The following is a 15,764-nucleotide window of genomic DNA, read 5'->3' as shown; positions in this document are numbered from 1 at the left end:
GTTTAAAGCTTCCAACCGATTACAAAGGGCTGAGCCAAAATTCTTCATCGTCATCAGTCGTCGCGTCAACAAAGTGCACGTAATGCCTTACAGACGTGTAGCTGGTGCCTCGCTTCTCCGCAGAATGAAGAATAATGGCTTACTAGGTGCTTCCTAACTTCACAAATATTGTGATTTATGGCGTAGTGGGTACCTTGCTAGTGGACTTGTATTAGTAGCCCCAAGGGAGCTTACAACGGTGCTTTAGAAACGCCACTCTTCCAGCTGTCGCTGTGACTGTGCTGCGGTTTCAGCGCAGGCCTGGCGTTTTATATATATATATATATATATATATATATATATATATATATATATATATATATATATATATATATATATATATATATATATATATATATATATATATATCGACACACAACCGCATGCACGAACATATATGAAGTAGAGTCGGACTCTACCCCCCCCCCCCGCCCAAAAACGAACTTCTGGTATGCCACTGAAGCTCGGAGTTGTGACATGGAGGGTGATCTAACATATCTGTTTTCCTTCCGCAAATTAATTATGGCGGGCGCACTTAACGTGCACGTGAGAGCCAGGCATAGTGTTACATGACGTCAAATCATAGCACCGGTACCACCAGTATAGTGAACGCTATGAATTATACGCAAGCGTCAACCAGGTGACCTAAATGATGCCGTAAGTATTATGTTCTAGTTACGACACACCTCCAGCCGCGTGTCAAGGCGAGACACACAGAAAAGCAAACAAATATGCGGCGACTTGCAACTGCAGCCTACGCATGACACGAAACCGAGACGTAAACTACGAGAGTGAACAAACTAGGTTATGATACGGTCGCCCTAGAGAACCCGCAGGTGTATGTGGGGACCTTCACTTCGCAAACACAATATGTTGCAATGCCTGGGTAGAAGGTTGAAGTGCACTGACCGTTGGGTGAGGGTGTATGGCCTAAGGGTAATGGAATGCCTTCTCCCAGCGCATGGATGCTGACAGTATAATAAACCAGATAACAAAAAAAAAATAGCGGTGCTTTCACAAAGTCGCGCGAGGCTGGGTCACAGCAGAGCTGATGGACTAGAAGCAGCAGAGAAAGAAGAGGACGCAGCTGAAGAAGATAATGCAGAGAGCGTGTGCCGGTTCATGAAGATGATAGTTTTTTACACAACACGGCAAAATATACTTGCTATACTGTACTATGCATGGCTATGCTCTCTCTCTCTCTTTCTTCTTTTATTGTATGTTGCTTTATAGCTCTTTCTCTCTCTCTCCCTCTACTTCTTTCTCTTTCTTTCTGTCATTTTCTCTCTTCCCCACGTTTCTTTCTTTTTATGCATTTGTTTCTCTATCTCTCTCTATGTAGTCGGTCTCTCGCCTTTTATGTTTTTCTCTACGTCTAGCTTTCTAACTATTTCTCTCTCTTTCTATTTCCTCCTCTATCCTTTTGTCTTTTCATCTTTTTTCTTCCTTGTATTTCTACATTTTTTGTATTTCTTTCTGTGTCTTTCTTTCTCTCTTTCCATAGGTGTAGTCGGTCTTGCGCCTTCTCTCTTTCTGTCTGTTCCTTTCCCTTCTTATTTCTTTCGCTCTCCCTCTGTAGTCGGCGTCTCGCCCTCTATGTTTAGGCTTGTTCCTTCCCTTTCTTTCCATCTATTTCTCTGTTTCCATTTCTTTCTGTCTCTCGATACTCGGTCTCCTATACTCCTTTCTGTCCTCCAAACCCTCACATCTCTCCTCCACATCCTTACTTCCCTTTCCCACCACCATGCTGTACTATACTACACAAGGCTATGCTCCGCGCTGCCAGCGTGCCTGGATATCCGCGCGGTAAGGGCGCTCGCATTCGGATAGTGAGTACGCGAGTTCGAATCTCGCCTCGCCACAGACAGTGGGCATGTGCCAAGCAGCTCCTAGCATAACATAGTCATACGTAGTATAGCATAGTAAGGGGGTCGGAAAGGGAAGTGGGGGTGAGGAGGAGTGATGTGAAGGGGAGGAGGAATTAATAGAGGAGGGGAGAAGGTAAAGGATAGCTAGCCTTGTATTGTATAATTTTTGAAGGGGGATAAGAAAGTAAAGTAAGGGTGATGATGACATATGTAAGGGTGAGAAGGAGGGAAAGAGGGAGGTGAAAGGGTAAACCATAGCATAGCCATGTACAAATATACTATATAGCAAGCGGTGGGAAAGAGAAGTGCAAGTGAGAAGGAGTGATGCGAAGGTTATGAGGAGGGCAAGAAAGAGATTGGGTAATACAGAAAGAGAGAAAAGATAAAACAAAGAAAAAGTAAAGAGACAGAGAAGAAGGAGAAGAAAATATGTTGAAATAGATAAAGAAAGAAACAAGAAAGAAAGAAAAATTTTAGAAAGATGTAGAACAAACTCAGTCTGCTTTCGCCATGTTGTGGCGCTTGGTTGCCCGACACATATTCGACACATCAACCGCTAATAATTTTTAAATGTCATAATGGCATAATCGTTTTGGTCATTTGGGAGGTTATGCAACACGGTCTGATCTAAACCTGGATTTCATTGTAATGAATACATTGACACTGTAACTTTTATTAGCACTTAGAATTTTAGGCTATATGATCCGCCCGACTCTTGGCCGATCTCTCTAAATGGGTAAGTGCCAATCATCCCAAGATCGTCATCATCATCTTCATCATTGCCCGCTCCGCCGTCTACTCAGATTTTACAGGCGTGAAACTGGCTTCAACTTTATCTATATGCTTTGGTTAAACACATTCAAGGACATGGTTCTACAGCAAAATGAGCTGAGCTTTCAAAGTACCCCTACACTTCAGAAATATACTTGATACTATATCGCGTCATTCCCAACAACTTAAATATTTCACAATATCTTTTTATGGTTCTCGAACAAAAGAAACCAATTGATAAGCTATAAACAGGCATAGATAACAGGGTTACATTTATTTCGCATATAAACACCCTGGCCATATAGTGTTCTTTTAAAGGCGATAAAAAAATCCGCAAACAGGGGGTGGGTGATCGAGCCGGCGTTTCAATAAGTGGACTTGTCTTCTTCAAGGCTGGAACTGATTTCCTTAGCTATCGTGTGTGTATGCTTCGTGCCCTCTCCACCACAAGGGAGAAGGGGAGGTCAACTGCCAGAGTGGAATTGGGGGAGGGGGCAGGAGATGCCGCCGTGACGAACTGATGAGTCATAAGGAAGGCGGAAAAAAAACAAAAGGAGAAAAGGAACAAACATCGGGGTGGGGGGGGGGGGGGAGGAGGGGAAGGTATACGTTTCGCTGAATGATTGTCGGTGGAAGCACGGGGCACTTTAACAATAGTAGGTTTGAAATCCCTAGAAGAAGGGCTTAACTCTCATTGGTTTTCGTTGTGTATGTACAATACCGAATAGATTCAAGAGCCCCCTTAGAAACCTTAATACCTGCTGGTGGAGTGTATTCAACTTGTGAATAAGGTATGACAATTCATATTTTCCGTCTCTTGGGGACCGGAGGTTTTACTGCAGTATGTTAAGTTTGAGATCGTCGAAGTTGTGACCTGCTACATTAAAATGCTGTGCCACTGCTTTGGGTTAGTTCTTGGCCGTGTCCGCGCGATGCCCGTTTAATCTAACATTAACAGGTTGTCCCGTTTCGCCAATGTACCGTTTTTGGCAATATGAAGATTCGATCATGTAGATAACGTTTGAACTAGTGCAGGTAAAACTAGATTTTATATGATAAACGTAATTACTTCCTGTGCTTTTAACTATTGGCCGCGAGATCGAGCGGAGTCACCGCCTGGCGGCTTCTGGCTGAACCGCGCCTAGTGTGGATTGCTCTATGCGTCGTCTGCTAGCCACGTTATGTTTGTATGTGCGCGTACGTCATGCAGGTCCTCAAAAGGATGTTTGTTCCGTTGCATTAGTGCATAACGGCACGTACGTATGCCTAACATGATGTAAAGAAGCATTTGGCCTTCATCGGCTGTATTTGTACTGTAATAAGATCAGTGAGTGCACTTGTCGAGAGTGCTGTTTGTTGTCGTCGTACCCTTCGTTCACGAGTCATATCGGTGTAGGTGCCGCTCTGTGGTTCAAGCGCCTTGCAAAGTGCACTTGGCGTTGTCCTAAAGATGAGAAGTATTAAAACTCATGTGACTATAGCCTCTAAGCGGCTCGGTGGTAAAAAAAGAGGCTCTCATGCACTTGCGCGTTGTGGTTGGGTGCATAACTTCGGGGCTGTCGTTTATAGGTTACGCCACGAGCTTTAGCTTTGTACGGTCCTGGTCCCAGTACACGGAAATATTTCTGTCAAGTCACGTCTGACACTTTGGTACCTAAATTGTTCCCTAAAAAGAACAGAAAATGGAATGACACGGAAATTGCAAAACTGAGTTGCCTTGCGCAATTTTAACTTGTGACGAAATTTATACCATCCGTGTACTTAGGTTAAGGTGCGCGTTAAGGAGCCGTGATTGTCAAAATTACTCCAAAAGGCCTACTTTACATTTATGTCGTAGTAATTTCACGCGTAGCCACATCTTTTTTTCTTTACATTACCTTGAGCGTTTGTGTTGCGTTGTTATAGATTGACGGAAGGCAGCGGACATTATTCGCATGAAAAAACGTAATTTGGTCCCGTGAAATAACCTGGCCTTTGTTCCATTATTGTTGTGCAAATAATCATTCGAAGAAAGTTACGTGCTGTATACAGTTACCTTTGTGTACTGTTACTGGCATACAAACAAACGTGTGCGTGTTAAGCGTCTCCGTGGCGCTGTCAGCCACGTAGCTTTCCTCAGTAAACCTATCAACTGTCCTGCATTTCATGGAGAACTGAATAAGAAGTGCGGACGAATATTTGAGCACGCAGTGCACAAAGTGCTATTTGAACTCATCGTGCAGGAATACGGGCTTTCTTTTTGTTTGGGGGTATCCAGATGAACAAGAAGTAAGCACTTAATTCAATCGCGCTACAGTAGTGCATAGTAGGCTGAACACAAGCTAAACATGTACAAATAAAACAGAAAGAAAACGTCAGTCATTGCGAAGACGCCGACTGTTGCCGAAGGCGAGTAACCCGTTCGTTGGCAGCTAGGATGCGCTTCTCTCACAAGTAATAGTAACGTTCGGCGCGTTTCGTGCATTAATTCGGGAATGAACAGCGCACATATTACCAGAAAGCTGCAGTGAACACATTTTGTTTGCCGGAAATCGGGTCAAACCGCTCACAACTAAGCGCTGTTTTGTGCGTTTGTATACGCGCCGTCAACCGCCTATCCACACTAGCGCGGCGACGGTGCTGCCGCCTGTAGCCCGATCTCGCGGCGAATAACGTCATCTTGAAGGTGTTTACAAGTCTTACATCTTGGACGAGAATAAGGTGTTATGTGGGCAGTAGAATGGGGGTTTACTTTTGCATGCACTTACATGTCCCTAAAATTCCTATTGCGGTGAAACACGACCTTTCGTAGTCCGGGAAACGCTTCTCTAAGGCGCTCGTTGCTTGCCAGTATTGGGTAATACTTACGGAGAATATTATTTATGTTTGGTAGCGGATTTGAGTACTTGATTATAAATGCTGGCGGCTGGTTGGCGGTGCTACGGGGACCCCTTGAGCTAGTGATGATTTCCTATCTAGTTGACATCCCTTCAATCGCTTCAATCCCTTCGGTGATTCAATTCAATTCAATTCAATCCCTTCGGTGATTCAATCACGGAAGGAATTGAAGCGGTCTCAAAATCACTCATAGAAAGCAAGCAAACACATAATGCTGAAGTTTACCTATCGTTACTGAAATTAGTCCTGACGCTAAATTATTTTGAATTTGACTCGTTCACTACCTGCAAACTTTCGGCACTAGTATGGGAATCCATTCTGCGCCAACATACGCCAACATTTTTATGAAACAGTTTGAATCAGAGCTGTTGAAATCATGTCCAGTGAACCCTTCCACCTGTCTCTGTTATATAGGCGACATATTTATCATATGGGAACATGGCGTAAGTACACTACACGCATTCATTCACCACTGTAACAGGTTTCACTCTAGTATTAAATTCACCATGCACCATTCTTCCAGTGAAATTAACTTCCTTGACACGACGGTATCTATTGAAGCAGGAAAATTGAAAACAACACTTTACAGAAAAATTACAGACAGCCAGCAATACCTAGATTACACTAGACATCACCCGCGACACTGCAAACAGGGGATATTTGTAGGACAGGCGAGGCGTATAAGAAGGATCTGTAACGATGACAGTGACTACGTTCACCACTTAAGCAACCTAAAGGAAACATTAGTTAAAAGAAATTACCCGCATGATGCTCTAAACAAGGTCTTCAACGAAGCATGTCAACTAGATAGGAAATCATCACTAGAACAAAGGGCCCCCGTGCCACAGCCTAACCAGCTGTCAGCATTTATAACCAAATACTCAAATGCGCTACCCAACATAAATAATATCCTCCGTAAGTATTACCGAATACTGGCAAGCAACGAGAGCCTTAGAAAAGCGTTTCCCGGAGTACCGAAGGTCGTGTAACGCCGCAATAGGAATTTTAAGGACATGTTAGTGCATGCAAAAGTAAACCCTCATTCTACTGCCCACATAACACCTTGTTCTCGTCCAAGATGTTAGACTTGTAAACATCTTCAAGATGACGTTATAGTTAAAAGCACCGGCAGTGATTACGTCCATCATATAAAATCTAGTTTTACCTGTACTAGTTCAAACGTTATCTACATGATCCAATCTTCATATTGCCAAAAACGGTACATTGGAGAAACGGGACAACCTGTTAATGTTAGATTAAACGGGCATCGCGCAGACACGGCGAAGAAGTTACCCAAAGCAGTGGCACAGCATTTTAATGTAGTAGAGCGCACTTCGATGATCTCAAACTTTACATACTTCAGTCAAACTTCCGGTCCCCAAGCGACAGAAAATATACGGAGTCATACCTTATTCACAAGTTCAATACACTCCAGCCAGCAGGTATTAACGTTTCTAAGGGGACCCTTGAATCTGTCCGGTATTTTATTTACACAATGAAAACCAATGAGAGTTAAGCCCTTCTTCTAGGAATTTCGAACCTACTATTCTTAAAGTGCCATGTGCTTCCACTGACAATGATTCAGCGAAACGCATGTCCTCCCCTCCCCAATTTTTGTTCCTTTTCTCATTTTGTTTTTTTACGCCTTCCTTATGACTCACCCAGTTCGTCACGGCGGCCTCTCCCCCTTTCCCCATTCCCACTCTGGCAGTTGCCCTCCCCTTCTCCCTTGTGGTGGAGAGGGCACGAAGCATATACATACGATAGCTAAGGAAATCAGTTCCAGCCTTGAAGAAAACAAGTCCACTTGTCGAAAACGTCGGCTCGAGCACCCACCCCCTGTTTACGGATTTTTTCATCGCAACCTTCCATCTTCCCCTTCCTGTCGCTTTAAAGACGATAGTCTTTCTTGGGGAACTTAAACACAGACATTTTTGTCTGTCTGTCTTTCCTTTTGTTTGTCTGTCTGGCACCCGATTCAGCCACCTGGCCGAAGTTTAACCACTTTCTGAACACCCAGCCATCTTGAACTGGGAGCGCCTTTCATACTTGTGGACATTGTCGATCAAAAAGCAACTGTTACGCATATCTGAGGTGCAACATCAATACGTAAGTATTAGGTGGTATGTTCCATATCCAGAAAATACAGATACTTAATTCTAAAGACCGTAGTGTTTCTTAGCCGGCGCTGAAAATGCTAGTCTTTTTCGGGCCGCGCTGCAAATGCGACGCTATGAGCCAGATGCGGCGATTCAACATAGAGGAGGAGAACTCATGTAGTATGGCCGGCAGAAGACTATCGTCTTTCGACGACATTTGCAGCGAATCACGCAGATACGCGGCCAATTTTTTGCTTTCATACCCTTCGACACATAGTGCTCTTCTGTCCACGATCCCCTACCTTATGTAGAGTAGAATGTGGGTTCCTTCATGTCCGCCGGCAGAATTATGTGTATTTTATTAAAGATCTTTGCATATTTTAAATGGGGTGAAAATGCTAAGTGCCTTCACCGCGCGTTTTGTAGTTGCACCTTTTTATTTGCACGGTGTAACGATAAGGGTCCTATGCCCATATTTGTTCCAGCTATTCGCTGCTGTGCACCTCGGATACGACATCAGTGTTACTCAAGTATACAGGAAGCTCATGTAGCACAATTACGTCAGAGTGTTAAATTTGGGCCGTTCGGTGGATGTTAATCTACATAGGCGGCTGCGGTTGAGCCCGATCAAGATCTCATTAGTGGATCGCTATTTTCTCTTTTTCGCAGACTTCAGAACAGTACCACACTCAATAAACGAGACTTCCAATTACAATAGAAAGCGTGCGTGTGAGTGGGTCAAAACTTCCTCGAACTAACATTATCGTTGAATCAGATGAAGAAGCCTGAAAACCATCAAAGTCGTGGGGATAAGCCAGCTACTTCAGCTAAAGGGCGCAACCTTTGACAATGTACATCTTCTTTGTTGTGTTGTCCTACGAGGGATTTATCGTTGTTATTCACGCCCGTGAATACAGAGGAGTATTCGACGCCACGATTGCAACATGCGTCTTAGCGGCGATTATAAGCCAACGATAACCCCCTAACTGGACAGCACAACACTGCTAATATTTTTTTCTCTGTTTAGGCCGCTACGGTCGACGTTGAAACACTTCGCGTCTTTGCAAATGGCGTATGCTCTGTGTTTGACCTTCGTGCTGTTTATCGGTGTCAAAACAGGCGTGGGCTACGGGGTACTCGTGCCAGCCGCGAAGGCCGCCGTACCATTGAAGTACGAGCTTCTACCGCAGTGGTTCAAGCGGCTGGGATACAGCACTCATATGGTCGGAAAGGTGAGCTCCGTAGCATCTACCTGGTAAGGTGACGCCGCGGTTATAAGTATTACCTTGTTAGAATAATGCTAGAGCATTACTTGGCATGTTGTGTGTCCGAGGCGACATCAAAAAGCAGCAGCAGAAAAGCCTTGACAGAAGAACAAAAAAAGGTGGACACGGTTATGATTCGAACCTCGGCCACACCGCCACAGTTACCAGCACGCTAACCACTGCACCCCTGTTGCAACTATCGAAATTGGTCCTCGTCCATTTTTGGAGTTGGCAGCCGGTGGGCGCACGCAGAGAATGGCCATGTAGTTTCACGTCGTGACAGCAAACGCCGTCGTGTAACGTGTGTTGGGATCCCGAGACAGCCCGAGGTTGCTCGAAGGTCGCATAATTGAACGCTGGGACGGTCAGCACAAATGCAAAGAAGCGGTATCATGGTGGAAGCGGCCGAAAACTTTGCGCCGAGAGAGCGCACCCAGTCGGCTCTTTCGCCATTTCCCGCTTTTAAATTTGTGGCTAGTGGAAGAAGTGTGCATATTGTGGACTGTCCATTTCGGCCGCCGCTGAAAGGCGAGAATAGACGTTGCAAATCATAACGGTGGGCAACAGAAACGTGCCTTAGCTCATTATCAATCCTGCTCTCATGGTGTGTGGTCTTTCGTAACTAGGCCCGTCTCTGGAGGGCCCTTATGAGCACATGTTACCTGATTACTGTAGCCTGTATACCCTAAAATTACAGACGTAGTACGAATGCTGCAATGCAACACGTGTATTGTTTACTCCTTGTTGAACTGTTTCTAAATTTAGCCAGTATGCTACTGTACACATGAATAAGCGATCTCAGACGATACCTTTGCTGACTCCCCTGCTCAACCTGTGTTCGCCATTTATCTCGTCAAGTGCTTTCTCCTTACATTCGACCGCAGTGGCACCTGGGATATAGGAGCATGGAGCACACACCAACATGGCGCGGTTTTGACACGTTCTTCGGATACTACAACGGCGAAATGGCCTATTATAATCACACCGTCACAGGATGTGAGTAGCCAGCAGTGTTCTCTTTACACGGAAGAAATGATTAAACGTAAACGCCTTTGTATCTTATCGCTCCGCGCACCACTGCACCCTCAAAGCCTTATTCGTCTAAGAAACAAAAAGAGACAGTCATGGCCATTGTAGCCAATGCATTTACGCCGTTGAAGGGTTTGAAATTGCGAAGATAGTCCTTGAAAAGAATTAGAACGCGGCCGAATTCATGGAACTGTCGTGGTCGAGAAAGTTTGCCAATTGCCGTAGCACAAGGCTCCGACACAAGTCTATGGCTGGTTGGGCTCATGTGCACGAGGAAAATTCAAATGCGTCACGGACCTGAACGCGGCAGATTGCACGGTGGAAATTCTTATAGCTGCTCCCCAGGTTTGAGCCTTCCAAACGAACGCTAGTGGCGCGTTTGTCAAATGGAGGAAATCGTGTTACAATGTTCAAAATGTCTCCGCTGAGCGGAAAACTCAGAAATTTGAAACAGAAAACCATGCAATTTTCTGTTCGAGAAAACTCCGCTTCAAGCGAGTACTAGTCACACGCACTTCTTCGATTGCAATTGAGCAAGGTATGTGAATTCTGATGGGCTGAGCGGGTAGTAGTGACATCGCTCGCGAGTTTTCTGAAGAAATAAGTGACGAAGAGGAGATACCGCCTTTAGGAAAGGTAGTGACGTAGAGAACAAAATTACTATACTGTCTTTGAAATTTGAGTGGTATAAGACCCTTTAAACGTCTTTCAACGTCTGAAACATGCCCAAAATAATGTTTTATTTTTATATTGTCTACTGAGCTCACGTCTACGGAAGTTTCTGTTGAGCTTATATAGCAGCAAGTTAACCACGATATGATAACAGGTACCCAGTAGTGGAGGACTCGAATAAATTGTAACACCCCGGGTACTCTAACGCACCTTGGGCCTAAGCACACGGTCGTCCTTTCATTTCGCTCCGATAGAAATACGGCGGACGTGGGAGAAAATCGAACCATCGTCCTCGAGCGCAGCAGTGACAAATCTTACCTGCTAAGCTAGCGCGGCAGCTTGGTTAGTTTTATATTTACGTGGATATATACTTATACGTGTCACATATCGTACACAATAACTCTTTCTAAAGCTCTTAAGCCTACTTAGCGGTTCTTTACAATAGAAACACCAGTAAAGGTCTATAGCTCATTTAATTATTGTTAGCTAGCTGTTGTGTCAATACTCATGATTTTCGCATGTAACATATATTACCCGGTATTGTTTAAAATGTACAACAGTTTGCCTAACTTGAAAATAAAAATAAGTATCATTCAATGTGGACCGCAATACCTACCAAATTTTTTTAGTTGATCCTAAACCACTTTTCCAAGTAATCATCGATTGACCTCAGTATCGGACTTTATTGCATCCCACATTCATCGCCGCCGAAATGCTTTAATCTAATAAAAATGAGCGGAGCTATAAAAAGAATCGTCGCGCGTCTTAAGCGTTTTCTCTCTTACGTCCCGACGAGTGACCTGGAAGCTGCGTAGGAAGGGATGACACGGCGGAAAGAAGCTACTTCCAGCGCGAGTTGTGACCATGACCACGTGTCATTAAACACAGTCGCTCTGTCCAGGTGCGATTCCAGAGCGCATAGTGTTGCAACCGTGTAATGTTAGCCGACCACAGGGCGCGGCGTCCGGCAGGTGGCGGCACCCCGTGGCAGCAAGCGCATCATATCTAAACGCCGCTTTTGGTTTCAGCTAGCTTTCCACCAATAGCCGCAATCTGTTGTGCGACGAAAAAAATGCTGTGTCACAGCCCTTTAAATAGCGCGAGTGCGGGCCTATGTGTGAAGATAAGGGCGCTTGATAAACTGGCAAATTTGCGCTCCGCTTGTAATCTCTCCTTGCCGCGCGCGACTGCAAGCTACCGCTGAGCTATGGCGTCTTCGTTCCGCTATATGAGTGTTTTCACCATGCTCTTTAAATGACCTGGCGTGATCTTGCATAACCTCGCGAGCAATATCTCACGTAATGAGAAGTTCTCTGCGGCAGTGTCTAACATGTTCATGCAATAAATTCTCATCAGCAACCCCGGTATTCACGCCTTGTTGAGTAACCTTAAAACCGCTAGTAGCTCTGGTCACCTTGATTTCTGTAATGAGATACTGAGAAATGCCAAGTGTGCCAATGTCTAAAGTAAATAGCTTTCCCAAATGATATCCCTCCCGCAGTTTTCCCTGTCATACGACAGGGTAACATTCATCGTGACTGGCGAATAGCAGAAGTGATGGAAATACCATAACAGGCGACCGTTCGGTTCCACGTAAGCATCGTCCTATCTCATTAACTCGCAACACATGTAAATTTCTCGAGCAAGTCATACTGTACATACGCAAGTAGTGAATTACCTAGAAGAGCATGAGATCACATTTAAACTGTTTTCACAGCGGTTATTGATGCCACACTCGATTCGGCCGTTTTAGTAAAGATATATGTTCAGCAGTTGAAACCGGTTTTCAAGTGGACGCAGCGTTTCTCGGTTCCGCCATCGCAGAATTGTAAACAAATTAACGAGCTTAAATCTATCGTTGTAGCATGGATTAAAGTTTCTTTCCAACAGAAAATTTCCCATTACACCGCGCATCACATTGCATAAGCGTTCCGGTGCGGACTTACCAAAGTAGCCCTCATTCATGCGGCGCCGCGATTTGCAGCTACAAGGCCTATGCGGTTTGGACCTCTGGCGCAACGTTGGCCATTCAACGAAAGCTGTCACCGACCTCAGAGGCACGTACTCGACGCAAGCCTTCACAGACGAAGCTAAACACATCATCGCCAATCACAATGTTGAAGAGGTAAACGCCATATAACATATTGTAGCTGCTTCGCGTAATATTGGCATGGCGATTCATGCAGGTCTTCTTCTTCACATCAGCCAATCAGAAGCCTGCTCATTCGCTGATGTTCGGGAAAGCACCGAACTTCCCTTCCGAACCTCCGATATTAAAGGCGCCAATGAATGGAGCGCGTAGCTGTTGGAACCGAGTTACATAATAATCATTTTTACCACTCGTAAGCGTTGAAGTATTTATTGCATGGTCATTTCCCGCCTTAGCTGCTTTTGAACGCCCTTAGTTAAGATCGTTGAGTACACCCGACTCTCATCTGGTAGACTTGGTCCTCATAGTAACAAGGGTGTTACTATGAGAACACTCCTTCCATGCGAGTTTTAGGATTCCCAACTCCAAAACAATACCCTTCACAACCGGCATCAAAGCCGCCAACGCTGCATCCATATAATTATATGCAGCCATGTAATTAGTGAATATGCTCCAGACTAAATCAAACTAGCATACTTGCGACGCCCATCTGCCGTACAAGAATAGTCGTCACCTGGCTTGCGTATATTTGCTCGAATGTTGCCCAGTGTCATGCATCCTGCCTCAGTCAGACACATGACGCGGGAACATTCAAACGTTGCGCGTAAATCGCCCCTTTCTTCCTCATAGTAACACCACTTACCACAAAAAAAGATCTTGAATAAGGATGACGATGTGGGAAAACTAAGCTGAAGCATGAAGAATGATGCAACATCGCCTCGCGCTTGATTATGCAAAATGGCAATTTGGAAGAACAATATAACTTGTTGCGTAATACAAAAATACCACGTCACATGCCCGCCTGTACGCCTATGCGCGCCTCGATTGCTGTTCTCCGTAATTTCCCACGTGGAAACGACCATCGCATTTGGCCTTGTGGGCTGGCGCTTAAAATGCCTAAAGGGCAACGGGGCTGGCTCTGCGATGACGCAACTGTTGCTTGCGGTAGCGCAACCGATAACCGCTACGTTTGCTTATCGCTGCCATGAACCGCCACGAGGGAAGCATATTCTTTGCGATAGGTGGCGAGACACTGGAAGTTGTAAAGGAGTACGTCTACTTAGGACATGTAGTAACCGCGGAGCCGAACCATGAGAGTGAAATAACTAGAAGAATAAGGATGGCATGGGGCTCAATCGGCAAGCACTATCAAATCATGAATGGTAATCTACCACTATCCCTCAAGAGGAAGGTATATAACAGCTGCATCTCACCGGTACTTACCTACGGAGCAGAAACCTGGAGACTTACAAAGAGGGTTCAACTTAAATTCAGGACGACGCAGCGAGTGATGGAAAGGAAAATGATAGGTGTAACCTTAAGAGACAGGAAGAGAGCAGAGTGGGTCAGGGAACAAACGGGGGTTAAGGACATCATAGTTGAAATCAAGAAGAAGAAATGGATATTCTTTTAGGGAGCCTTGGAATCAAAGTGCGCAAGCGGGCATGTCACGTGGTATATTTTTGTATTTGTCGGGCATCTGTAGTAAACACAGAAACACTAATACTTAATAGGCACAAAGTTAGAAAATGTCTAATCGGGCGTTTTGCTAAGCAATCTACTACTTTCTCTTTGGAATCTCTTGTCCAGCTTCGTTACATGAAAAGTTCGCTCATTTTTGTTGTTTTATTAAGCAATCGAAGAGAGCACAAAAAGGGTGTGACACTCTACACACTAGTCAGTAACATGCTTTGGGTCGCGTCGCGATAGAGTGCTTCGGCATATTTTTAAACTCTGACTACAGTTAGCTGCGGCACCCTGTATACAGTAACCATGGGAAGGGATTGCACGTAAAAACACATACATGCCTATGAACGATCAATGAACACAATCTGTTCTTCAGATAGCGAAACCGATTGCTGCGTAATGCAATTGCTTTTAATCTAAGCATTGTGGCTGCCTCGGCGATGCATCAGCGATCTTCCCTGCCCTCTGATCATGACTGGCAAGATGACTGGCAAGATGGGATGATTCTCTTCCATTTAACAAATTAGCGTGTTCTTTCGAATTACTGTTGATAAACAATCGAGTCTGACCGATGTGGACGCTGCTGTACGTGGAAGGAGTTCTACATACCGCCACAGAAAAACACATGGTATACTTATTAAAAAGCTTGGCAGAACAAGCCTTGTCATTTGCTCTTGCATCTGTCTTTGCACGCCTGTCAATCACTCCACACAAACTACCCCTTCTTTTTGACCCGCAAAAAAAAAATCAGCAACAAAACATCAACACGAAACTGTCCCGCAACTTTCTTCAACCTGTGCGAAATCGAATGCGCATAAGGAATCGCAGGAAATCTTTCGTGCTCGCTATGTCAGGCATACGATCGATTAATCGAGGGCACTTTGCTTCTTAGTTTGATTAGGAATTGCTCAGGAGCCGACCCGACAAATGAAGTCGAAAAACCAGCGCTAGTCAGCCTGTAAGCGGTGGAAACTCAAATACTTCCAATGCGAAATAAACTACGATAGTAAATTAGGCAATCATGTACTAACACTTATGATTACAGTGTATATAATGTGTACAGGACATATGTTCATGGTGGTTTCTTACAGCCCCTATTTCTGTACCTGAGCTACCAAGCAGTTCATTCCACCTGCGAAGATACCAAGCCTGAGGCACCACAAGAGACTGTGGATAAGTACAGCTACATCACAAACTATAACCGCAGCGTCTTTGCAGGTGAGTTGACAAATGCGAACGCGCATTGTCCGCTACATAACCAGCGTTGACTCCGGAACTTTTGAATGCCTTCTGATAAATGGTAACGGATCGTTTTTTTCTCTCTTCAAAAAAAAAACAAAAAGAAATAGTGACCACCTTTATGTACACTCCTGGTACACTCTTCACGCGTGCTAAGACAAAGCAAGAGCTCGCTGCAGATGTCAGCAGAATAAAAGCTCTGCAATTGTCAATATAACAAGGATGTCAGGTTAAATCTATCAGCTTCCAGGGCTTTGCTGCTCAGTCCTATACATCAGTCCACTCTTTT

At 44.7% G+C, this 15,764-nt stretch overlaps 1 protein-coding gene across 1 annotated transcript in view; it reads left to right on the top strand.

The window, feature by feature from the left end:
* Positions 1-15,764, top strand: part of LOC119374230 (arylsulfatase B-like) — a 75,093-nt gene that overhangs the window by 44,262 nt on the left and 15,067 nt on the right. The window contains exons 4-7 of the mRNA XM_037644310.2: positions 8,774-8,886; positions 9,804-9,915; positions 12,660-12,745; positions 15,328-15,454. Coding sequence (XP_037500238.2) covers positions 8,774-8,886; positions 9,804-9,915; positions 12,660-12,745; positions 15,328-15,454 — 438 coding nt within the window. The remainder of the gene's footprint in view (positions 1-8,773; positions 8,887-9,803; positions 9,916-12,659; positions 12,746-15,327; positions 15,455-15,764) is intronic.

Source organism: Rhipicephalus sanguineus, chromosome 11, assembly GCF_013339695.2.
Source record: "Rhipicephalus sanguineus isolate Rsan-2018 chromosome 11, BIME_Rsan_1.4, whole genome shotgun sequence".
NCBI lineage: Eukaryota > Metazoa > Arthropoda > Arachnida > Ixodida > Ixodidae > Rhipicephalus > Rhipicephalus sanguineus.
The sequence above is the reverse complement of the archived record's forward strand: the minus strand, read 5'-3'. Positions and strand labels throughout refer to the sequence as shown.